At 43.3% G+C, this 23738-nt stretch overlaps 1 protein-coding gene across 1 annotated transcript in view; it reads right to left on the reverse strand.

Annotated features, from left to right (window-relative positions):
- Positions 1-23738, reverse strand: part of NSD1 (nuclear receptor binding SET domain protein 1) — a 59938-nt gene that overhangs the window by 34172 nt on the left and 2028 nt on the right. Inside the window, 4 exon segments of the mRNA XM_056502811.1 lie at positions 2344-3865; positions 3867-4925; positions 6854-7026; positions 9855-9990. Coding sequence (XP_056358786.1) covers positions 2344-3865; positions 3867-4925; positions 6854-7026; positions 9855-9990 — 2890 coding nt within the window.

Genomic DNA, 23738 nt, shown 5'->3' on the forward strand with positions numbered 1-23738 from the left:
GAAAATGTCAAACTTGGCCAAAAGCGAGGAAAGAAACAACTTTCTCAAATACAGCTATTTTCAGCGTCTATTAACACTCTGCACAGGTGTCTGAGTGAAACACACATTTCAGCACATAAGCAGTAATGGGATGAGTGTCCTCACCAGGCAACTATTTAGAGGCCCAAAGTCATGTAGCAGAGTACACAGCACTGTGCCAGAAGGGTTGGCTTATCTGCTTTTTGCTCCCAAAGAGAATCCTGCACAAGAATCCCAAATGCAGACTGACAGTGGGAAATCACAGATGTGATGAAACTATTATTTATAAAATTGGCTTACATCAGCCAATTCCACCCATCTTCACTTTTGCCTCATTTGCTCTCAACCACTGTACAAAGTTTGTGGCAAAATTATGCCCAATGCTGACATTTAACTATAATGGAGACTTTATGTAGTTTGAGCTTAGTGGAAATGGCACAGTTGTGACTGTAATCTGTTCTGATCTCTTGCACTGAAACTGCCTGCTGTGGGCAAGGTTGGGTCACATCTTCTCAAAGGACTGCAGTCAGTCCAGTTTCCAGCATCAATTCCTCTACTTTCTAGGCCTTGCCCAACATAAGGGAATGGTCTCAACACAGCATTACAGGTTTACTCAGTTCCACCAGCCCTGGGGATGCTACAGCAGCCCTGACAGCAGTGCAGTGCTTCCCCACAGCACATCTGTACAAAAGGGGGTGGGTGTGCAAAAAGCTCACATGCTATTTAGGACAGGGGAATTAGTTTATGCTGCAGTTGCTAATCTGGCACTTTTGCCAGCAAACCTGGCACTGCTGCTGCATCCCTGGGTGCAGCACCAGGACTCTGTACACTCCTCTCTACTATCACCACCACACCCAGAGCCTGCTGCCTTCCTCTGCCACTACCCCCTACCCCTTTACTGCCTCTCAGCACCTCCTCTTCCCTAGCTCTCTCTGGAGACCTTGATCTTCACCTCACACATCACTGCAAGGATGCTTCAACTGCCAAGCCACTATGAAGCCTGTCTGGATCTCAGTGAGAAGGAAGAATCTGCAGCACAGTCCAGAACATGCATCCTCTCACCTGCTCTACAGAGACTTCAGTCCTCAAAAACACACAGACCCAGCCAGAGGAGTCAGTGAATGATTAAGCCAGTCATGACTTAAAACCAGAACTTTTACCCCATGTGTTACACCCTATAGGTTTGTTTTCTGTGCCTGCTGCAACTTGCCTTGGGCAGGTCCCACAACCACCAAGCCAGGAGCTGCCTTTGCCACAATTGAAACAGAAATGCAGGCTGCCTCCAGCAACCGCAAAAAGCAAAATATGCATATCTAAATGTGCACTGAGGGAACACATAAGTGACAATGCATGCAAGCTCAAAATTATGATGAGTTATATTATTTTACAACGCAATTAGATTAAAGCAATTTAGTTTGATAAAACCTATGCAAAAACCTAATTTTATTGGTTTTATTAAGGTATGTTTCCCCAGATTCCCTCCAGAACCTGGAGGATGGTAAATGTTGAATATGGTTCTGTTGGCCCTATTCCTTCCACACACCCTTTGACTTCTTTCTTTGGCTTTAACAAATGTCCCCACCTCTGTGAGAGGTAGAGTTCTCTTGCCTTTTGGTCCTCAGAAGCCTCCTCCTTCCTAGGTCATTTCCCTTCCAATGCTTTTGCCTTACTTCTGTCTGCCATATTCCAGACCCACCTTCAGCCCAGCCTCCCTGGCAGCTTCCCTCTCTTCTGTTCTCTTTTTCACCCATCAGGCAGCCACACCAGAACTGTAAATTAGGACATCTGTGGGGCTTCACAAGTCACTATGAGCAGCTAATAAAATTCCACACTAAAACCCAAAAAACTCCCAACACATTGTCTTGAGGAAATCCTACAGAAAAAAATCAAAGACAAACTGTGTCAAATAGCACTATGAAAGATAAAAAACAGAGCAGCCATTGAGGCTGTTTCCTGGAACTTTCTAGCACTGACCTATCCCACTGACATCAAGCTTGTGGCTCTAAGGAGCACATTATGAAGGTGCAAATTAAAAAAAAAAAATCCCAGGCTCAGAAGGATTCTTATTTTATCACTGTGGAAGAACTAAAGATTTTTAATGTGTGTAAAATTTTCTGAGCAATAACCTGAGTACAAACTCATCATTAATCTGCCTCCTTTGTTCTCCATGCTTACAGAGAACTCAAACCAAGGTCCCAACACTTTCTTCTGCTCAGACATAGACATCTTCACATTGTCAGACAGCCACAAGCTCTGTAACTTATCCTTTAAATGAAAAAGTGTAAAATGTATACAAGTACTCTGGCGCAAGTCCAGCTCCCTTACCTTGTGCAGAGAATTCAGACTGGGGAGCAAAGTTGCCAAGCTCTGTTTCTGAGTCCATCACACTGGTGTTTGGCTTACCACATACATTCAAATGTTTATCAACTAAGTCTAAACGATTCTTAAAGTCCTGAACTGCCAGGTCTCCCTCAAGCACCTTTGAATGAGGGGAATGCCTACGTCCCAAGCACTCATTTCCCTTCAGTGAAAAGCCACGAGAATTCAGGCCAAAGGCACTCTCCAAGTTTCCTTGTTCCCTAGATCTACTGATGTGCTTATTAGATCTAGCACTGCTTTGGTTAAAACGCTGCCATCGCTTTTTGGGTGCTACATGATTTGTATCATTAGACTCATCACCAAGAGAGCTCTCACTATTTGCCTCGGAATCCAAGTCTGCACTCTCCCCATTTTCAGCAGAATTGCAGCTCTCATTATTTCTACCAGCTTCAGGTCTCCTTCCAATACGACCTAAATTGTCATCGGATAAACAGGCAGAGTCTTCATCAGTTGAATGCTCTGTCAAATCAATACACTCTTTCCTCTCAGTATCTTCTGCCTCATTCCCTAGAGGACTGGTAACTGAACCTTGCACACGGAATGCATGTTCTCCTGAATCTCTGGGTAACCGACTTAGCAACTTACTTGGCCCTCCTGGTTTTAAGTCCTTTCTGTTTGAAACTGTTTTATCTCCAAGCTTTGATGACTGCTTAGATTTTGAACAGTTGCGTTTGGACATGCAATTTGTGCCATTTGTCCCAGAAACAGCAGCACTCGCAGGCTCCCTTTTACCAGTACCAATCCCTGTCACCTTGGTTGGAGGACTGCATGAAAATGAGGAGTTGCTTATAGCGGAGTTTGGAGTTACTGCTTCCTGAATGCAATCTCCATTTTTTTCTATTTTATATGAGGGACCTACAATAGACAAAGACTTGAGACCACTTGCAGAATTGCTTCCAGAACCATCACCTGTGCTGGTATTTCGAAATGGGACTATATTTTGACCAGTCATCAGTTGCTGCTCTTTTGTCTTACTGTCATGCATATCCTTCAACATCATTAACAAGGTGCTGAATTTGTAATCTGGTTCAATAGGCAAACGACCATGACCAGAGGCAGAAGAAAAAAGCAAAGGTACTGTGGCCTTTGGAGTGCCAGAGTCACTGGCATCATCATTCATGGACCGATATGACAGTTCCTTCAGCTCTGACAGAACATGCTTCACCACAGCTGTTTCGATTTCAGCAGAATCCCTGGGTTTCTCATGCATGTTGTTTAACAGTTTCTGACCATCAACTTTTCCACTTTTCTGTAGAGAATCTCTTGGAAGGCCAGAGAAACCTTTGGTATCCGAAGAGCAGCGATTCACACCACCCTCCTCTTCTGCAAGAGAAGACTCCAACCCAGTAACCTTTTCTTTATGTTTGCATTTTATACTCCTGATTCGGGGTAATTTCATGCTTTTCGATTTCAAGATTACTTGATTTGTAACAGCAGGCCAGGAGCTGTCCTTGGAAACACTTTGGGGGGGTAGTGTGCTTGTTTGCTAGGGAAAGATTGTAATTTCTCACATCTGAAGAGCACTCAAGAGGTGTCAATGACATCTCAGCATCAGAGAAACCTACTTCAAGCTCCCCATCTGCAAATTCAGCATCAAGTCTGTTGGTTGCTGAACCTCCTAGAGGTTTGCGGTCTCTGTGCGACTTCTTCCTGGCCCTTCTGCTGCTCTTTTGAGAAAGATACATGGAAAGTTTAATATTTCCACTTGATGTCATAGGAAAGTCCTTCTCCGCTTTATCTGAAGAATCACTAACTTCAAGAGCACTAGAAGCTCTCTCTGAACTTTGGTCCATGGTATCTACATCACTGTCCCCACCATCAGAGAGGGAAGAGGATGAATCTGATTCAGTTTGTTTTTTCTCAACAGCAGCATCAGATGCAGAATAGTGTATTTTTAACTTGGAACTGCACAAAATGCCCAGGGAGCTCTTCTCTTTCTCGAAAGACGGGCTGGAAAACAAATCCCCTTGGAGGGTGTTTTTCAGAGCATCAGTTCTACGAATCTCGTAGTCCGGTTTTAAAGGTGTCTTTTCAAAACATCTTTCTCCAAGGGAGGAAAGCAAATGGTTTTCCCTAGAGCTGCTGGATGCTGTCAGGCTGCTGGCAATCCGGCGAAGCTCGTGAGACGCGTGTTTCTCTGGTAGGTCCCCAACAATCACGTTTCTAACTACGCTCTCTGGTGTTTTGTCTTTGATTTCTTCCCTCGATGCTTCCCCTGTTGCACCACTCTTTTTTACTCTAGTCCTTTTTCTGCTTTCAGAGGTTGTTTTCACGTGTGGCTTGATGTGCAATTTTCCTTTTTCACCGGCGACGTGTCTGGAGTCCAAGGCCAAGGATTTGAAGCAGCCGTTCAGTTGTGTGTCCCTTTCTGCTCCAGGGCCGTTGCTGTAATATTCCAACTGCACGTCCTTCTCGCTGTCCGGCTCGCTGGAGTTCTGGCTACACTTCTGATCCTCTGGCCCCCTGAGAAGAATGTCTTCTGCCTGTCCAACACTGACTTCCCATTTAGCCCTAAATCTCTGAGGAACCTTAAAAGTTGGAGACAAAAAAAAAAAAAAAAAAAAAAAAAAGACAAAATTTGAGTAGGTAATTATTTTGAGATGAAGGGGAGCACAAGGCACAGAACACAGTGACATTCCTGCATTTTGCATCTTTAAGCCAATCACATGGATTCCCTGAGACCGTGTCTGGCAGACACAGGAAGTACTGCCCCTGGGTAAGCACCCTGCATTCCAGCTGAGCCCTGTGAATTCCCAGAAGAGTAAAAAGGTCCCTGGCAAGTACAGGTCTCCCAGGAACCAGATGTCTTGGCATACCAACACATCCTGAACACAACAGCCTGTAAAGGGCAATGCAAATGGTATGGATCCCTGGCACAGAAATGCAAAGCTACAGCCAGCAGCATTGTTTTCCTCAAAAAAACTGAGCAGACCTGTTTGCTGTGCTTATTGTTGATTCTTCTTGCATCCCCTGAACTCAGAGCACTATCTGCCCTCTCCATCAACTCACCTCGGGACAAACATGAGATCCACACACATCTAAGATCTGCTCTATCAAGTTCACAAGGTCCATTCCTGAGAAGTCTCCCACTTTAACTCTGTATCTTTAGAAAAACTAGAAAGCTCTCTGCATACTTAACAAGAACCTCTGCTAATACTCAAAATCAACTAGAAACTTGTTTCTTATCTGCATATGTAGTTTTTGGCTGCACAACAACAAACCAAAAGCTTCACAACTGCTCCTAAATTCAAAGTCAATTCCAAGGCAGGAGGAACAACTCACACTGCTGACACTTCTTTTATCAAAAACCCAAACCAACAAAGTCTCATCACAGCAGACTCAAGAAGTTTTATGAAGCCTGATAGCAATCCAGCCAAATACTCTCAGCTTTGCATCAATTTGGGCTTCCAGGGGGGCAAACCTGGACATTTATGTGAGCAACAAACATTTGATTCCCTCTGCTGCAGGCGTGCTGGCACTTAATTTACATATAGAATGAGATTTCAGCCACACAGCACTTCTAGGACCAGAGAAGTTATTTGGAAGCATGTCACTAGTTGCTGGGAGGGCTGAGAGCACATTAAGTCCTTAAGGAAGATAGTGAACATGCCCTTGGAAAAGAAAAACCAAATAAGGCTGTTGCCTCCAGGGACTCACATCTACAAGAGCACATTCAATCCGATGGTTCTGCACTCACATAGGTTATAAAGCTTTAGAGTAAAAGAAAAACCAGGTATCATTGCCTAGTGTAACTATTTGCTCTCTTACAGTAACACAGTAGCCTCTGTAGCTCTTCACTTCAGCAATTCTAACGAGTTAATTTCTGCCATCACCTTCCTAAAGACATAGACCAGACCCCTGTGTCACATTACATTAACTGGCTACAACTGCTCAGGGCTGTTATGTTTGGAAACGGAGATGGTGCGATGAGCCACAAAACTCATTCCCACAGGCTCACTGACAAAGCATTTTCCAAGTCAAATTGTAAGTCCTAACAGGTTTCTATAAAGAGAATTACTGAAGCAGTGCTAAAAACCCCACTGCTTTATCTCAGTCAGTGATCTAGTGAAGCATGCAACTCCACCTCTGATGCTGATCAGCCAAAGGAGGCTGCCAGGAAGCACAGAAGTTTTTTAGCAGTGCTGCAATCCGCATCAGGAGAGGGCCGTGCAGCTGAACAGATCCCACACCAACAGAGCCCAGATTCCTCTGCCTTCCAGAGCAGTCCAGGGCAATAGAAGCAGCAAGGCCACACCCCAGCATAGAAAAGAGCCTGGAAACTCCTGGCAGTTTATAAACTATGCTGCTGTAAGGACACAAAGAATCCCTTGCCCAGCTGCCTTGCTACAGTCAGTCTCACAGAAGCTGTCAAAGTACAAATCCAGGCATAAAGGAATATTTTGTGCTGTGCAGATTCAAAGAAATAAAAACATATTACAGAAAACAGCTCTTTCACCTTCTGTTTGTAGCCTTTTTCCTTTTGCTTCCCTCTTTTCCGGAGAACAGGCAGCTCTTCAAACTGATGTCTCCCTTCAAAGAGGACAATAGCTTTCCCAGCAACCCAGGCTTTCTCTGAAGGTTCTCCTAAGGCATCCACATAGTACTCTCGGTATGGTTTCTGACTGGAAACTATTTCAAGAAATTTAACAGAATTAACCCCTTCTATGTAACAGAATAAAAACACAGAAAGAGACACAGAAAACAACAGTAACAACTTGAGAGGTAATTTTCAATTGCATTTTGCTTAACAACATTCCCACATTAACTGGAGATTTCTACTCACAACTAAGGGAGATCCCTTTGGTTGCTGCTGTCTATATTCCACTTTGCTACTCTATTTTTAAGTTGTTTGGGCTTTTTTTTCTTACAAACAATTGATTAACATGCCTACGATTGGTCATCTTCCTACAGCAAAGACTACTTGCAAAAACAAAAAGGCAAAAACATCTAAATATTTTTTCCTTGAAAGACACAACACACCAGGCAGAACATTTCTTTTCTGCTACTCTCTGATTAATGATTAAACAGTCCAGAGCACTTGACCGTTGGGAAAACACAACAGTGCTGGCAACACCCAGAACTGACATCCTTCTGGACAGGATTTACTCACACAGGTTGAGCCTCCCCCATCACAATACATCCCATCTTGTTCAATGTTTTAATTCCAAAAAAAGTCTTATTTAAGACACAAACATGAACAGCAGCGTTTAAGCAAACACATGCACACACACTGAAAAGATTAGGTACAACATGACACAACTTTAGTTGCAACGAGTCTCTCCATACTTCAAGCACACATGTACAGAGGAATAGAAGAAATTCAATCATAAGGGCACATTCAAAGATTCTTAAAAGGTACTTTCTATGCAAGAATGGTGAACACACAGGTACAAATAAGAACTGAATCAATGCTGGTCACAAGCATTAGAACAGGGCAAACAACACTTGGAAAAAAAGGATATAAACTTCTCTCTGCAATTTGCTGCAATGTATTAACCTTTTCCTGAAATCACCTTCACTCTCTGAACAGGCAGATTACACTTCCTGCCCATTTGGTTTGTGCTGCCTCTTCCAGGGTGCCAGCATGGCAGCCTGGCCCTAAGTGATGCTGAAATTGAGATTCTAACCAAGAGCACTGAGAGGATGACAAACAATGAGCAGAACATCAAACCAAGCGCAAAGATCACAGGCTTCATCCACCCTATCCACAGTTCTGAGACTCAAGCCACTGAGCCTATACCTTCCAGCTCCAAAAATCTTCCAAGTCAAGAGCTTGCTGAGAAAATGTAAACTGCCTTTAACTAAACATCATTCCTCAAATCCCAAGAGATGAGCTTTCAGCACAAGTGACAAGGTTGAAACAACCTGACGTATTTTGAAGGGCTTGTTCCCTTGGCAACAGGAGAGCCAGGGCAGTGGGACTGTGCTTCCTACAGTGCACACAGCCCAGCTCCTCCTGCCCAAAAGTGTCAGAGTTCAGATCCACCTGCTTTGCCACCTTGGCATTGGGAAGGGAGGACATTACATACAGCCACAGCTGGAAAACACTATTTTCCCCTGAGCTCCACTGGTTTGAACACAGATAAAACAAGGATGGGAAAGTCTATCATGTGGCTGGAGATCAGGCCTTCCTGGAACTTGCTAAGAGAGCTTTTCATTGGGAGGGGAATACTGGACAACTATATACATTAAATCCTGTCCAAAACTTCATGCGGAGAGATATGGAGGGAGAATACATATCAGCATATCTTCTAGAAAAATCTCCGTCAGGATTTTGAGAGCTGGAAAAAGACTATTTAAAACAGCACATTCAGTATCCTTTAGAATCAGGAAAATGCCTCCCAAAGGATGGAGAGGTGAAGAAAAAAGACTTCAGCAACTAGGCTTGGGGATGATGTGAGCATCACTTCATGTCTCTAGAGAAACAGCAGTGGCTCTGAGCTGATGGCCACTTAAAAGAACTCCACTCATGCCCAGCACTTGTGCTTAGGCTGGCAAGGGCCACAAAAACCTAGAGACAAATACAGTAGTGAGTGGCACTAGAGCCACTAGAGCTGTCAGTGGCAGAGGACAACAGTTCAAGGGGTTTCCAGTTGCCCACAGAACAAAAAGAATCAGAAGGGGAAACCAGGAACAAATAAGCCCTTCTGTTTGTGGCAGCCTCCCCATGAAATCTGGTATGATACTAAAAGCAAACAACACCTTACCTTCCTTCTGTTCTCTCCATCACTCACCTATCTCTGTCTTGATCTTTAAAGACTCTCTTTTTCCCTTCCTGGCTCTCTTCTGTGATCAAGCACACACATCTCTCATATCTGCCCATTTCTCCTCCTCACACTCAGCTCACTCATGCCATACCCCAAACATTCACATATGTAGCTCCATCTCTTAGTTTTTCCAGAATTTCCCTATCAAAGCCCCTTGCTTTCTTGTGCCAAACAAGACCTAGAATTTTCACTTCCATGCATGTGCTTCCATCACACTTTCAGGCATTTAGCAACTACACTGCACTACCCCACACTCCACTCCTCAAGCCTCTCCAGCCTCCCATTCTCCAGTGACAACTCTCTGTGTCTTCGTACACTCCAGTCTTCCCAGCTGTGCTTCCTCACCTGTTGCACCTTTCTGATCCATCTCCTTTTTCTCTGCACAACTTTTTTGAGAGGCTGCTCTTTCTTCTGCCCTGAGCTTAGCCCAGCTATTCGCCCTTCCTAGAGTCTGGGAAGAAAAGCCTAAATGTCCAAAAGCTATCTGTGCCACTTCACTACCCCCAGCCCTTCTTCTTCCTGCCATCTCCCTCATTTAGCTCTGCTTTACAGATTCAAGTCTTGTTTTCCACAGCAGAGTCTATTTCTTCACACCTCTCAAAGGCCAGAAATGCTTTTAAAATTAATTTAAAACTGCAGCATCCTGCCATGCACAACACCTTCACCTTGTGGTCTGAGTAGATACAGTACCTTTCATTTTTGAGTGACAGTCCAGCACTGGGTCATGACAAATTGTGCATGGCCACCATGGGCGTCTGTTGAACTTGGCCCAAACAAGATCCCCCACTTCATACTTCACTGGAGTAGGTTTCTTCTTGGCTTGGATCTTTGGGGAAAAATCAGAACACAAGAAATCACTAAAGCTCCAGATGCTTTTGAAGAGATTTTCCACCCCCCTATGTGCAGATTACACGGGACAGCAGAGACATTTACATTAAAAAGCAAGTCCTGATTTTACTTAGTAGCTCCTACACCTTCAAAGAACACAATGATTCTCTCCATTCTTCTGAAAGAACAAAACAGTAAGAGGATTTGAGAAGGTTTTTTGTTATTTTTTTAGTAAGTAACATGACCTCTGGTAAATGACTTCACTCAAACTTCACACATTTGAACAGGTAAATATCTGGAGTCACTACTAGACCCCATTATTTCACCAACATCAGTTTGTTAATTTCAAAGGTTGCAACATATAGAAAAAGTGGTAGTAAGAGACAGTGACATTTTCCTGACTGAAACATAAGAACAGCAAATTAAGTGTTTATCAAGTGGGGAAAAAAAAAAAAAAAGTTAGTATCTACAAGTTAGTACCTTTCCTGCTTCTCAGGAAAAAGCTTCACCAGAAAGTATATGAAACCATAGACAGGTACAATCACAGAAAAAAAATCTTGTATACTGATGTTTAGCCTGTATGAGCAGATCTGCTGTTGCTTTTGCCCCAAAACTACAAAACTACAGAGCAGAAAGGGAACATAACAGAAATCACCCCCCTCTAGGACACAGACAGACACACTGACCTTGTCTGTCTCCAAAACCTGCTCCCAAGTATCAGCTCCACAGACAAAATCACCCAAATCCACTCAGCTTCTCAGGGCTGTGCAGCAGCCACAAGAATGCCAAAATCTTTCAACATACAAACCCTAAAGCTGTTTAATGCCATTTCTGTGTCACTGCCCAAGAGCTGAGATCAATCCTGCACTGTTTGCAAAGCACGAAGCCTCTCTGGCTGGATGTGCTTTACCAGCAGGACCTCTGCCAAGGAGAGGATCTAGGAGCTTTGGTGTTGGGAATAATTGAGCCAAGACGAGATACAATAGGTTTTCAAAGGATACAAGAGTCCCTGTACCCAGCTGTGAAGAATCCTGCCTGTTTAGCAGCACCCACCAACATGTACTACGTGGGTTCAGCATTTTAGGAACTCCACGAAACACTCCAGGTATTCTTCTTGCCAGTAAGTACAAGCAATATGCTCCTCATTAAAGCTGTTACAGCACGAACACACACCTTTCTGCTTCACTTCTCCATCCTGCTAACCACCCTGCTCGAGGCACATCTCTTGCCATACCCAGTTCAACATCCCAGCAACTAAAACACAACAGACCTCTCTAATAAAAGGTATCTTCCATTTCTCATTGAGTTTTATGGCTTTCCTTCATGTGGTTAAAACACAAAAGAATAAACCCTGTCACATGGAAAAGGCACGTAATGATGCTACAGACTACATTATTGAAATTCTTCTCACTCACTCATAAAAAGCCACACAATAACTTATTGCTGAGCAGGAGTTCAGGAACAGGGAATGTGAACAGCACCAGGCAGGGAGAGGGTTGCAGCCCGTCTCTGGCACTGCCTTGCTGCAGCCTCTGTGCCTCCAGCTGTATCTGTGAGTACAAGAATCAGAGGTGCTGCCTTGGCTGTTGCTTTTAAAATGCAGATACACTTTCAGATGCAAACCCCTTCTTTTTTTGAGTCTGTTTCCTGCTTGAGCTCTTGTAAATGTGACTTTGGCCTCAAATTTTTTTTACAGAGATTTCCAGCTTGGGCTTTGAGGAGCACATGTATATCCCAGCTGATTATCTCCAACGCTGTGCATACGTTTACAACAGATGAGCATCTTCCTGTCAACTGTAACCTGAGCATTATCACTGGACAGAGCAGTAAAACCTCACTGGAGACTTGCCAGAGCCATTCACATTGATCCACCTGAAGGACACCCACAACCCCTGCCCTTAGGCAAGTCTGCATTTAAATCAACTCTTTGTCAACCTCCAACAATCCAGCAGAGTGAAAAGGTGGCTTTCAAGAAACTATTCAGACAATGCCTAAACCTCTTTCCAAGAAGTCAGCAGCTATTCTCATTCCTGGCCAGTTTCCTCTCCCATTTCCCCAGAATTAGCAGTCAGGTGTTGGACTCACCATCACTCACCGGGAAGACCCCACCAGTGAATCACAGAGACAGATCAGGAAGCATCATGTCCTGAGGGAGAGCCTTGTGACAGGATGCACAGCAGCAGGTCACTGTCTTGCTAATTTTCCTCTCTACTCTCCCCAAATACCACCAACCTGCCAGAGATGCCTTAAATTTGTTTTCCTTTACACACGAAAAAAAATCTGCTAGAGACTTAAAAAACAAGTAACACTGAATAACCAACAGCAGAGGAGCAAAAGCAGCAGTTATTGTTCTTTACAGGTATTTATCTGTACCTGGAAAACCTTACCTTTAAACTCTGCAGCTTGATAGAAAAATTATAGCCCGAAAGCATATATTTCTCGTGTCAGAATACCACAAATTTCACTCCTATTAAAATTAGCATTTATTATGCCAAGATCAAACTGCTGATAAATCCTGATGGCCAAAAATCTAGCCCTGCAGTAACAGTGACTTTTCTGTGAGCTAGGGAAAGCCCCATTTTTTAAAATAGACAAACTTCACTTGTAGTCACCTACATCTGATCACAGCACCGTTTGCTCTCAGAGCATGGAAATATTCAAGTATTTAAATAACAAGAAAATTTGTGAGCTACTGCAGATTGGATAAGAGCCATGTTGCAACTCTAGTGCAGATACATCGAAGAAATTAAACCAGGTAAGAACTTTGGTTAGTGAGAAAGGAAAAGACAAGGCCTTCTCCACCGAGGAGAAACAACACACTTTTGTATTGTCTCATGTTCGCTTCCAGTACTGTCTACTCTGTTATCAAATGTTTGGCATTAATTTGCTGTTCAGATGGGACAAGTTACAGCCTAAACTTGAGATGATATGTGGCATTTCAGATCACTTTGCGCTATTTTGGACAAAACAAGACTGTACTTTGCAGATGTTTTTAATCAAACCATCTAAGACCCAAATGATCACTGTGGAAGGGGTCACAAGCCAAGATTCAGCAGCAGGATGACACAAAAGCCACCTGCAAAGTCACCTCCTGAATTTGTACCACGTCAAACAAACATACAGCAAATAATGAAACATATCAAGCAAAGAAAGCTTAAATTTCCAAGTGTTTTTATTTTGGTAAACATCCTGTCAGTCCTCAATTGTCTGACACCAATCTTCCTCTATTGAAAATAACCACATCATTAAAAAGAAGAAAAAATAACCCTTATCCAGTAACCACTCTTGGCTCTGTCACTGAAAGCTGTTGTTCAATCCATTCATCTTGGTGGAATAAGTGGCACAAAGCAGAAGCCCACAAACAGAGACAATGCTAAGAGCCACAGGGTGCACCTTTCCTGCAGCACTGGACATGTCTGAATAAAAATCAGAGCAGCACCAGCCCCTCCAGTGCAGCTGGAGACACAGGTGCAGACACCCCAGGTTCCCCAACAGCACGACCAGGGACGTGACCACCTTGGCAGAGCCACAGCAAGACTGAACTGCACACTAAGGGGCAGAGATATGTCTGCTGTTACAGGCAATTTCAAATTTGCAATTTCATATACCCAAAGAGATATCTGTAGAGATCAAGCACTGATCCCGTAGCCCTGCACACTTCCAATTCAGACCTGCTTTGGAAAGTCATCGTGGAAATACTTGGCCAAGAAAGCCCTATTACAGTTTATTGCTGACTTAATTATAAACAGTGTTACTCAACGAAGCCAGGGACAGAATATGTTTTGCAGAAAGACTGGGGCAGCAAAAGACTGTGTGTAAGGACATGAAGGAAAGCAAGAAAGAAGCCACTGAACCCCCAAAAATAATGGAAGAAGATCTTGCCAAGCCTGTTTCAGGCACGAACCAGACAAAATCGAGGATGAAAATAAAAGGAGGTGGCCACATCCAAAGGGTAATTAACCAATACAGTGTAAACAATGACACTAATAACCTTCTCCTCTGAGTGTACAGCAGACACCTGCCCAGGGCCCTGCAGCAGCAGCATGGGATAGGGATATCTCCTGAGCAGATCTCACCACACTGGTAGCTGCCAGCTAAGTCACACCTCACACATGAGCTGGCCCAAACATCACTGCCAAGGGCAGAAACAGCAACAACTCTGCCCCATAAACTTCCAGCGACCTCTTCAAACCTTCTCATTCCCAGGCCAGTAACTCGTGCCTCTCCCTACATTCCATCTATGCTCAGGATGAAGTTGTTCCCAATACCTACTCTTTATCAGTTAGAACTGGAAGCTTGCTGAGAATCTTTCCACAGCCTGCATCCCCATCACTACCCTGTACTCCTTTAGGTTTGGTGATCGTTAATTTTTTCCTAAAAGGACAAGATGACAAGAAATCCATCTAATTCCTATGAGCCACCAACACCAGATACAGCTGAACTGGCTGAAGATCAACAGCATTTTTACAAAAAAACCCAAAACCCTGCCAGAATGAACTTGAGGGAAAGATGACATTTGAATATGCCTGAACAGCCTGGGCCAAACAGTATGCTGGAGAGGGACTTCTTACAAGGACAGAGTGACAGAGAAGGAGGAATGGCCACAATCTGTGAGTAGGTTTAGATTAAACATGAGGAAGAAATTCTTCCCTTATGAAGGTAGTGAGACCCTGGTACAGGCTGCCCAGAGATGCTGTGTCTGCCCCTGGATCCCTGAAGTGTTCAAGATCAGGCTGGATGGAGGTCTGAGCTATCTCATCTAACAGAAGATGTCCCTGCCCACAGCAGGGCATTGGAACTACATAGTCTTTAAGGCACCTTCGAACCCAAACCATTCTGTGACTCTATAAAGAAATAATCCACTAACACAGTCAACCCCACAGCTGGTGTCACAGGTGCCCTGTGCCTAGGACAGGCCACTCCCAGCTCCTGCCATTTCGGCGAACAGGTTATTCATCCTCTGCCCTCACAAAGGAGAGGCAGCAACTGGGGCAAGTTCTCCCTATTAAAATACTCCCAAAACAAGCCTGGAAGGGCATTGCTAAAGCTATCCCACGAGTCTTCAGGAGATGAAACTTCCCTCTAGCTACAGCACAATCTCACTGAGTTAGCAGAGTTTAGGACAAAGCAGAGCAGTTTTACCCTCAGCAATGAGGATTATCCCTCTGTCCATACAGTTCCTGTCCCAAGGGATCCAGATCCTTTAACTCTGGTCATAGAAACGAAGCAGCAATAGATGCAATTCCCATACAGTGACTGCTGCTGACAGATAGCTAAAAGGTCAGCTCCTACCTCTGGACTGCTCTTAATGAAGGGAGAATAGAAAGAAGTCTGAGTGATCCATGGTTCATTACTTCACTCAGCCCCAACACTTGTGCACTGAGAAATGAACAGACACAGAGAGAAGGAAAGAGAGGAATTGGGAAATAAGCTTTGCTTGGGAATGCTGCATGGAAAGGTAAAAAGGAAAAGAGACTAAGAACAATAACAAAGCAAAATCAGTAACTGCTTGTGATGGAAGCTAGAAATAATAATTCTCATTAGCAAAGATCCACGTTTTAAAGCAGCTTTTCTGAAATCAGAACCAAATCAGTGAAAAAGAAAACAAAAACCCCAAGAAAATTAAACTGTATGTACTTGATAGCTTAAGAAATATTTGAAACAAAGCAAAGAGAAATCACCAAAGTTTCCTCCATACAAACTACCATTACAAGCACAGGAGCTTTAAGCCTTTACAAGGAGAGGCTGCAATGCTGACCCTGCAATCACTGTGACAAAACTTAAGAGCAATCAATCCCTGCACAGGGAAAGGGGTAGGCCCAACTGGAGTCCATATGGACAAAACCCCCACCCAAACCACAGCACGCAATGGTTATCTGAAGAAACCAGAGTAATAATCACACTGGCACTTTATGGCAAGCTTCAAATCCAACAGAGCAGCTGGAGAAGCCTGCTGGAAGCCCATGAGCAGCCTGTGTGGCTGGGGACCTGGGGACCTGCCCTTCGTCCCAACTACTCCAGTCTTCCTTCAGCTTCAGCACTGCAGGAAAAAGCAAACAGGCGTCTGACCTACATTCATGTCTGAAAAAGTACACTACCTCTTATCTGGCACCATTATCATCCAGAAGTGTTAAATACTCACTAATTAAATATTCACTAGCAAAAAATAGCAGAGATTATGATACAGACCAAACTTCTGTTATTGACATGCTTGTGGGTGTTATTTGTCTTTGGATGGTTTCTGCTACCATTTTCCAGGGTACTGAAGTTTTTCAGGGTCCATATTTACATATGAACTACCCTGAAAGGGTAAAATCAAGAGACCAGACTGGACTACTTTGAGTAATTCTTACATCCTGAAGAATTTCTATCAAGTTCAGGAGTTATCCACATACAGATTTTAAATAAAGAACGTATGACCAGAGAATACCAAGTTTCAGTCCCCAAGATAACTGGGTAACAACATCTCACTCATATCTCTCATATCACTCATATCCCTCACTCAGTGGAGATAGTTTTCCTTATGGATTGGATGGAAGAGCAGCGCAAGAGAAAGCTTTGGCACTTCAGCATCCTAACTACCAGAAATGCACCTGCTGACAGCAAGGTTTGAGGGAGGCAAGAGGAGGGAGTGGGAGAGAAGGGGTATGATTGCATCCAGATCTCCAGTGGATGGGGATTTCTTCCCAGTGGAAAGAAATTCACAAACACACAGAAGATTTCAGACCACTTTCAGGAGCCTGAAGCAGAGGACAGACTCTCATAGTTGCTTATCTGCAAATATTTTAAATGATAAACCACATTCTCTTTAAATCTGACTCTTTTAATCAGCACGAATTATTTCAGTGAGTGAGAAACTGCTGGCATTACCAAAACTTTGCAAATTCTCACAAACAACAATTACTGACAAATATCCTATGTCAGAGAACAAGCAAAAAAGCCACAAACTGAAACCAGGTCATCAGATTTGTCCCCTTTTCAGCCTTACTTTCGTGCTCCTCTATGTATTATCAAATTGCTCACAGGCAAGACATCGGATAAACACAGTGCTCATTTTTCAGACATGAAGTTTCTAAATCCATGAAATGAAAAACAGATTCAAACTATGCAAAATGAAACTTGGCTGTTCTAATTTATATATGTATGCTCTATTCATTACAGTTTAAGCTGTACCTAAAATGAAGCAGAACTAGAGAACAACATGTACAGTGCAAAGAGTGAATACTGTACTAAAACCCCAACAGCCAAAAAGTGTGAGTTTGAGTCGAATTAAATTAAATTAACTGGCTTGTTGCTTGTTTTGGTTTGGTTGTTGATGTTGTTTGGGTTTTTTTAAGTCCATAGGATTGTTTAAAAGCAACAAAACATTTAAGGGGGGCTTACAAGTCCAATTTTCTGAAGAATTTTTTATTTACCCACAGGAAGAAGGAGATAAACCCACTATGCTAGTCCAAATAGAAAGATGCCTCTCACACAAAACCACTTCTGAATTCCTGCTAAAATTGAAATCAGAATTTTTGAACACTAGCAGGGCAATAAATTTATCTTGTGCTTATTTATTTATTGATATCCCCACTCAGAGTCATGATATGAAGAAGGTTCATGCTTCAGGCACCAGGTACTACAAATTTATGCTTCCAAGAGGCTTCCAAACCTTTCTGTGATGAATCTAGCTTCCTAAACCTTGTGAACAAACTGTGTGAGGACAGCCAACTAGAATCAAAAGGAACCTGACTTGTTTTACTGCTGTTATTTAGAAATCTGCAGGCAGTCACCACATTAGCAGAACAGTAGGATGTCTGAACAGGTGCTTGGGAAAACCAAACAACAAAGCAACATCAGGGCAAGGGGAGGAACTATTAAAAGGGTGATAACCACTCTGCTCCTCACCCTTCTCTTGTTAGGCAACAGCAGGTTTCTATCTTTCTACCAACAGTGGGAGGGAAAGTCATGAACACACTCCTCCAAAACAAGTGGAACATGGAAGCTTCAAACAGGGCTGAGGGCAAGAGCCTCACTGCACACTCAGCACTGCAGGCACTACAGGAGCTGAAAAAGAAACTGGCAGTTTTCAGTGTGCTGAGATACTACTGTGCAGGAAATTCAATGCTCACTTTTTCCTAAAGAATACCACACCAAAAGGCATTCCATCCTTTGGCTTGGATGCAACATTCGAATTGCTCCACCCAACTCAACACTTCTGTTGTCTCACATGCAAATGCCAATGCCTGAAAATATAAAAGGAGTCCCCAGTGCACTATTTCTGATGAGTGTCTGAAAGTTAAAACAGATTACTCTGCTATTTTATTGTATACTTATTTTACTATAAAACTTTTTTCCTGAAGAGCCCAGCAGTGGAATGTGCTATCTCCAGCAGCCCCCACAGCTGTCCCAATTACTGCCTGTGACCAAAAGAACAAGTTCTCTATCAAGAATTTACTCAAAGCTCTTCTTGCCAGCTCTTCCTACCCCAGTGGCCTACCCCACGAGGAAGAGGATGGGAAAACACACAGAGAAGCCTCCAGGATTAGAGATCTGCTGCACTTTCCCTGTATTCAGCCACCAACAGTGCTCCCAAAACACTCCCTTCCCTGATGCCCCTTCCACCTGCAGCCTTGCTCTTCACTCAGAACCCCAGCAGCATCTCAGCCCCACAGCAAGAGCAGGGAATGGTGCTTCCTGCTGGAAAAGCCATTCATTCACCTGTGGATTGTGCAGCTCCATCACTGCCAAGGCTACAACCAACCAGTCCAGGCAGTGAGTTGGGACAATTTAGCACAACCATTTTGCTCCAGCTGTGCTAGAGACAGCAGTGAAGGCGCTCAGCCAGGACCAGCCCGTCCTTGAGAGGGAAAGAAGTGATATACAAGGTGACTTTTCTCCCAACTTCTCTTTGCCATTTTTCCAAAGAACTGTGTGAGATAAATCTTAATGATAACCACAAAGAGTCAGCATGTCAATTCTAACAAGTGCTTTAACATCCTTCAGTAGAGGCAAGACACACTGCTGAAATTCCTCCTAGCTTCATCAATGCTTTTGGACACAAAAGAGATGGATGCACACCCAGGCCATCTTTATCTCTGTCACACATTTAATCACTGCTGCAGAGCTACTGTGAGCAGCCACACTGGAACCAGATCTCTAATTTAGCAAGAACAGAACACTTCAGCTGGCTCCAAGACATGGCAGCATCTTCCCCTCTCCTGAGCAATGGGGTCAGGAGCACACAATCGGATCAGCCAAAGCAATGTCTGTGCTCCTACCCAGGACTGAACCAGTGGGGCTCCAAACTTTCCATCTCACAGTTTTCCTCAGCATGGCACCACAGCTCTGCAGCCATGCCGAACTCCCTCGTTTTACCACTCTGCACCAGATGGCTCTGTGCAGACAGAACAAAACTGAGGTCATAGTTTTTTGGTATTAAAAGTGGCATTCACCTAAACTGCTGAGTTTTTTAACTCCAAGGATAACCCCCTGCCTGATAAGATTTCTTCTTTTTGATGTTTCTATTCCCTTTGCCTTTCTAAATGCCAGAGCAATAGCTGAAAAGTAATCAAAATTACTATATATAAGCTATCATTCACAGGCAAGAAAAGCAGAAGTATATTCCAAGCAACTGAACTGAAAATTGATCATCATGCATAACACCAATTTCTGAGTCCCAAATATATTTTTAAGAAATACCATCTCTATTATATCTTAGAGAATACTGCTTCTTCCTTGGGGCTCAAGTAGCTTGTTGACTATATTCAGAATTCAGCTTTGAGTGAGATACAGATTTGTTCAGTTAACTTAGGGAAATGAAAAAACCCCCATATCACACAGTTTAAACCCGCTTCTGGGAGCAAGGGTGTAAATAAGGTGCAACAAGAAGCTGCTACACTGCAAGAGCCAATGAACAAATCCATGACTCCATAACGAATATGCTGCTCTGAAGTCAAAGGTTACTGCTATAGCGTCAAACTGAGCCATTACCACTAATTTTACCAAGACTTGAGGAGAAGTTGTATCAGTAAAACTTGAATGACTGTACCCTCAACAACTTAAAATTTCTTAGGAGACAAAGGTTCAAGTTCAAAAGATACACTCTTCCAAAAGAAGTCACCAGCACATATAGTCATTTAGCAGAGCCTGACAGGCAGCATCCAGCCCAAAAAAACACCTGCAAAAGCCAATTTAATTGCTACTATTGCCAGACTTATAACTGCAAACAATATATTAACCAGGACATTGCCTGAACAATTCTCTACTGCTCAAGTTTTGCAAATAAGTTCTAAATTTAGAAAGCCGAAATTACACAGAGATTTGTCAATATATCCAGTAAAACATCACTTTTAAAACTGTCCAACCTGCAAGAAAATGTCTCTGGTTTTCCTATTTGCAAACAGACAAGTTCAGCTTCAGAGCAAAGGCTTCAGTCATTTAAATTTCACATGACATACCAGGTATTTTCTAGAGAAACCAAGTCATTTCCTGTAACACAACGTACACAAACAGATATTTCACACCTAATCAGCAATCAGAGAACAAATACAATGAAACAAGGAGAGGAAGGGCAATCTCAGCCAAATGCTATGATAAAACACTTCCAGGATCCAACCTGCTGTGCAGGAGAGCTCTGGATCCTACAAACTGCTCAAAATTCTCAGAAAGAGCTGCTCTAACACCCTCACACACAGCAGGTCCTGCTATGACAGCTCCTAACACCCACCCACTCACACCTCCACCATGATCAAGTGGCAATGCAGCATCATCACACCCTGAAAACATGAAGTCACTAAGGATCTCAAAAATTAATGGTCAAGCAATAACAGGCCAGGACAGGGCCCTCACTGTGGAAATTCCCATTCTTCTGCACACCCACAATGGCTGAAGTCCTTTATAGTAAGTTGAGAGCTATTTAAAACATTCTGCCCTTCAATACAAGGCCTGGTGGGTGCCGTCAGGTTGCACAGCAAGCCAAGATCCAGCTACACACTCTCTTCTGTGAAATAGTATCGTCTTCCAAACAGTGTAAATCCTAGTGGCAAAGGGGGGGTGTGTGCAAAATCAGAGTCATAGTGACAGTAACACACAATGACCCTGTTCTCTCCAGGTACACAGAGTGGGAAATGATGCTTGCAGGAATCACTGCCAGTCAAACAGAATTCATCTCCTCTTCAGGAAGATATGAATTGACCAAAGAAATTTATTTTCCCTGCTAAAACAAACCGCTGCCATATATATTGTATCTCAGAGATATAACGTTATCAGTAGTTAGCTACATCTCGATCAACAGCCTGTAGTAAGAGATTCTTTCAGAAATGTTTACAGCAGTAGTGAAGATCACGTGGCTTTGGTTCCTTCATTTTATTTTTAGCAGAGAGAGAAACGGCACCAGACACGTCAGTTAATAACCAAGCACCAGACTAACTCTCACACAGGCAACACCAACACTTTATAATGAGAGTACCCTCCGACTGCTGCAGATCAGAACAGAACTGAGGTTCATAATGGATTAATCCTAGAGAGGACTCTGCTGGCCTTCAGTACTTCTAACACTGTGCAAATAGTGTGATTCTGCAAAAACCTTCCAGGAGCCTTACACACATGCTTCACTCATTCCTCACACCTAGCCCCTGGAAGCAGCCATAGTTAGGGATAAAACATCTGGCTCTAGATTTCCCTGTACCTCACTTTTTCACTGCCATTACCAGAACATCACACTCCTGCATTGTGGGAATGGACAATAAGGAAATAATAATGAAAAGCAACACTAAGCCTCATGCAAGCCTCTGCACATCCTGAAGTCCTGAAACCATCAGTGTCCCATGGAGAAAACAGCTTGTGGAAGCAAAATGTACACACAGCAGGAGTGGCCCAGATGTACCTGAATCCAAGAACTCTCTGCTTCCTCAAACGCTCAACTCTGTAAATCAAATGACTCAAACATACTTTGTGTGCAGTAACTAAAAACCAACAAGCCAACAAACTGAAGTTTTGAGGTATCAAAAGTTACATTAGAAGAGCAAAATTTCCACGAGAGTTCTGCAAGAAACATGTCCACTTGCTACAATGCCTCAGCATCTAAATTCAAGCAGTATCTACAGCACTCAGACATTCTGTGGCTGTACCCACTTTCCCCAGCACTGAAGTCTGGACTCACCTCTCCCTCCAACTCGACATAATGCTGTCCAGGGCCTCTGCAACTTGGAAATGCCAGGAGAGCACTACAGACAAACTCACATCAGGATGGTAAAGGACAGAGACATTCAAGGACAACCACTCATTTAAATTTAAATGGCCATAGCCCAACATGTGAATAAGGCAGCAAGCCAGCAGCTGCCAGCAGTCACTGTATCACCACCTCTGGAGAACAAGACCCAAGAACTGATGCTATCATTTCCTTCTCCAAAACACAAAATCTGTCGGGAGCTGCTGGGAACTTCAGACACCCTTAGGGGAAGATTAAGTTGGCACTTAAAATAGTTTTAGTTCAGAATATGCACATCTCTCTTTACAACTGAATGGAACCTGAGCAATCTCCCCTGTTGGGGCAATGTCTGAGACCAGCGGGTGTCAGGGCTATTAACAAATCTCCATGCAAAACAATACCTACCACCACCTCTTCTGTCCAGAGGCATTACTTAAATGCTGGACTTTGCATCTCACTTAGGACTAAACCAAATTCTGGTCCTTCTGCTGCAAGCACTCTCAAAATTTCAGAAATCAGCCTTTTCAAAGCAAGCATCAATAGGAAAAATTCAAGTCTTGCAAGGGGCAGATGCAGACATGGGAGATACACATACACACGCTTCCCTCTTGGCAAAACAGAAGTTTGAGCAGCACTGGCACATTCAGAGCCATGTGCTTCAAAAATAAAAGCTCTGAGACAGTCCTGCTGTAAGGTGAAGGAGCCCCATCAACAAGCAGCATAAAGCCGATACCTGTAAGAGTAGCCCAGCTATGACAAACAGCTGTGCAGGGATTTGTGAAGCCTTTTTTATGCAGGTTTTTGTTTTAAGTTTTAGCAGATTCTCAAAAAGAAAGTTGATTCCAGTTACCAAACACAGATGAGACTGGAATTAAATGCCTAAATGAATACATGACCTGAAGAGCAAACCTGGTTATTTCTAGCTACTGCTACTATGTCATGTTAAACTATTAAAAGATTTGAATTGTCTCAGTGGTGACCTGCCACAGAGAAAAATCCCTGTCTTTTGCTATTTTACAAGTAGTGGGGCTAAAATGAAGAACCACTCAGACAACATGCATTTACTTAATAAATAAAGAATGCAAGACTTTGAGAAAGCAGAACTCCAGGCTTCCTAAAAAAAGCTTTTCTTCTTCGCATTTTTTTTTAGGAATGCAGCTGCGCTTTTAAGTCACCAGAACAACCCAGCAAGGCTAACTACAGCACTCAGGTAAGGCAGTTTTACTGAAAAGTCAACCCTCATTGCATATTCAAATAACAGGCTCCGTCACTAGGAAAGTTTTTCCACCGTACCAGCTGCAGCTCTGTGGAGCACGTTGTAAAGGCAACTGTTGTGAAAGTACCTCTGCGAGCTTCTGTTTACAAAGTGAGACCCTCCCACAACTGCATCACCGAGCACATGTCTGCGAGAGATCCCCGCTTTCCTCTGCAAAACAAAGCTGAAGAGATGCACAAACCTCAGACCCACAGAGCCTCTCATCACCAGAGACCAAGGGATTCTTCCCAAGGAACGCTGAAGAGTATCTGCAAGTCTGAACTGTTCCACAAACAAA

This window comes from Oenanthe melanoleuca, chromosome 13 (genome assembly GCF_029582105.1).
Source record: "Oenanthe melanoleuca isolate GR-GAL-2019-014 chromosome 13, OMel1.0, whole genome shotgun sequence".
Taxonomy (NCBI): Eukaryota; Metazoa; Chordata; class Aves; order Passeriformes; family Muscicapidae; genus Oenanthe; species Oenanthe melanoleuca.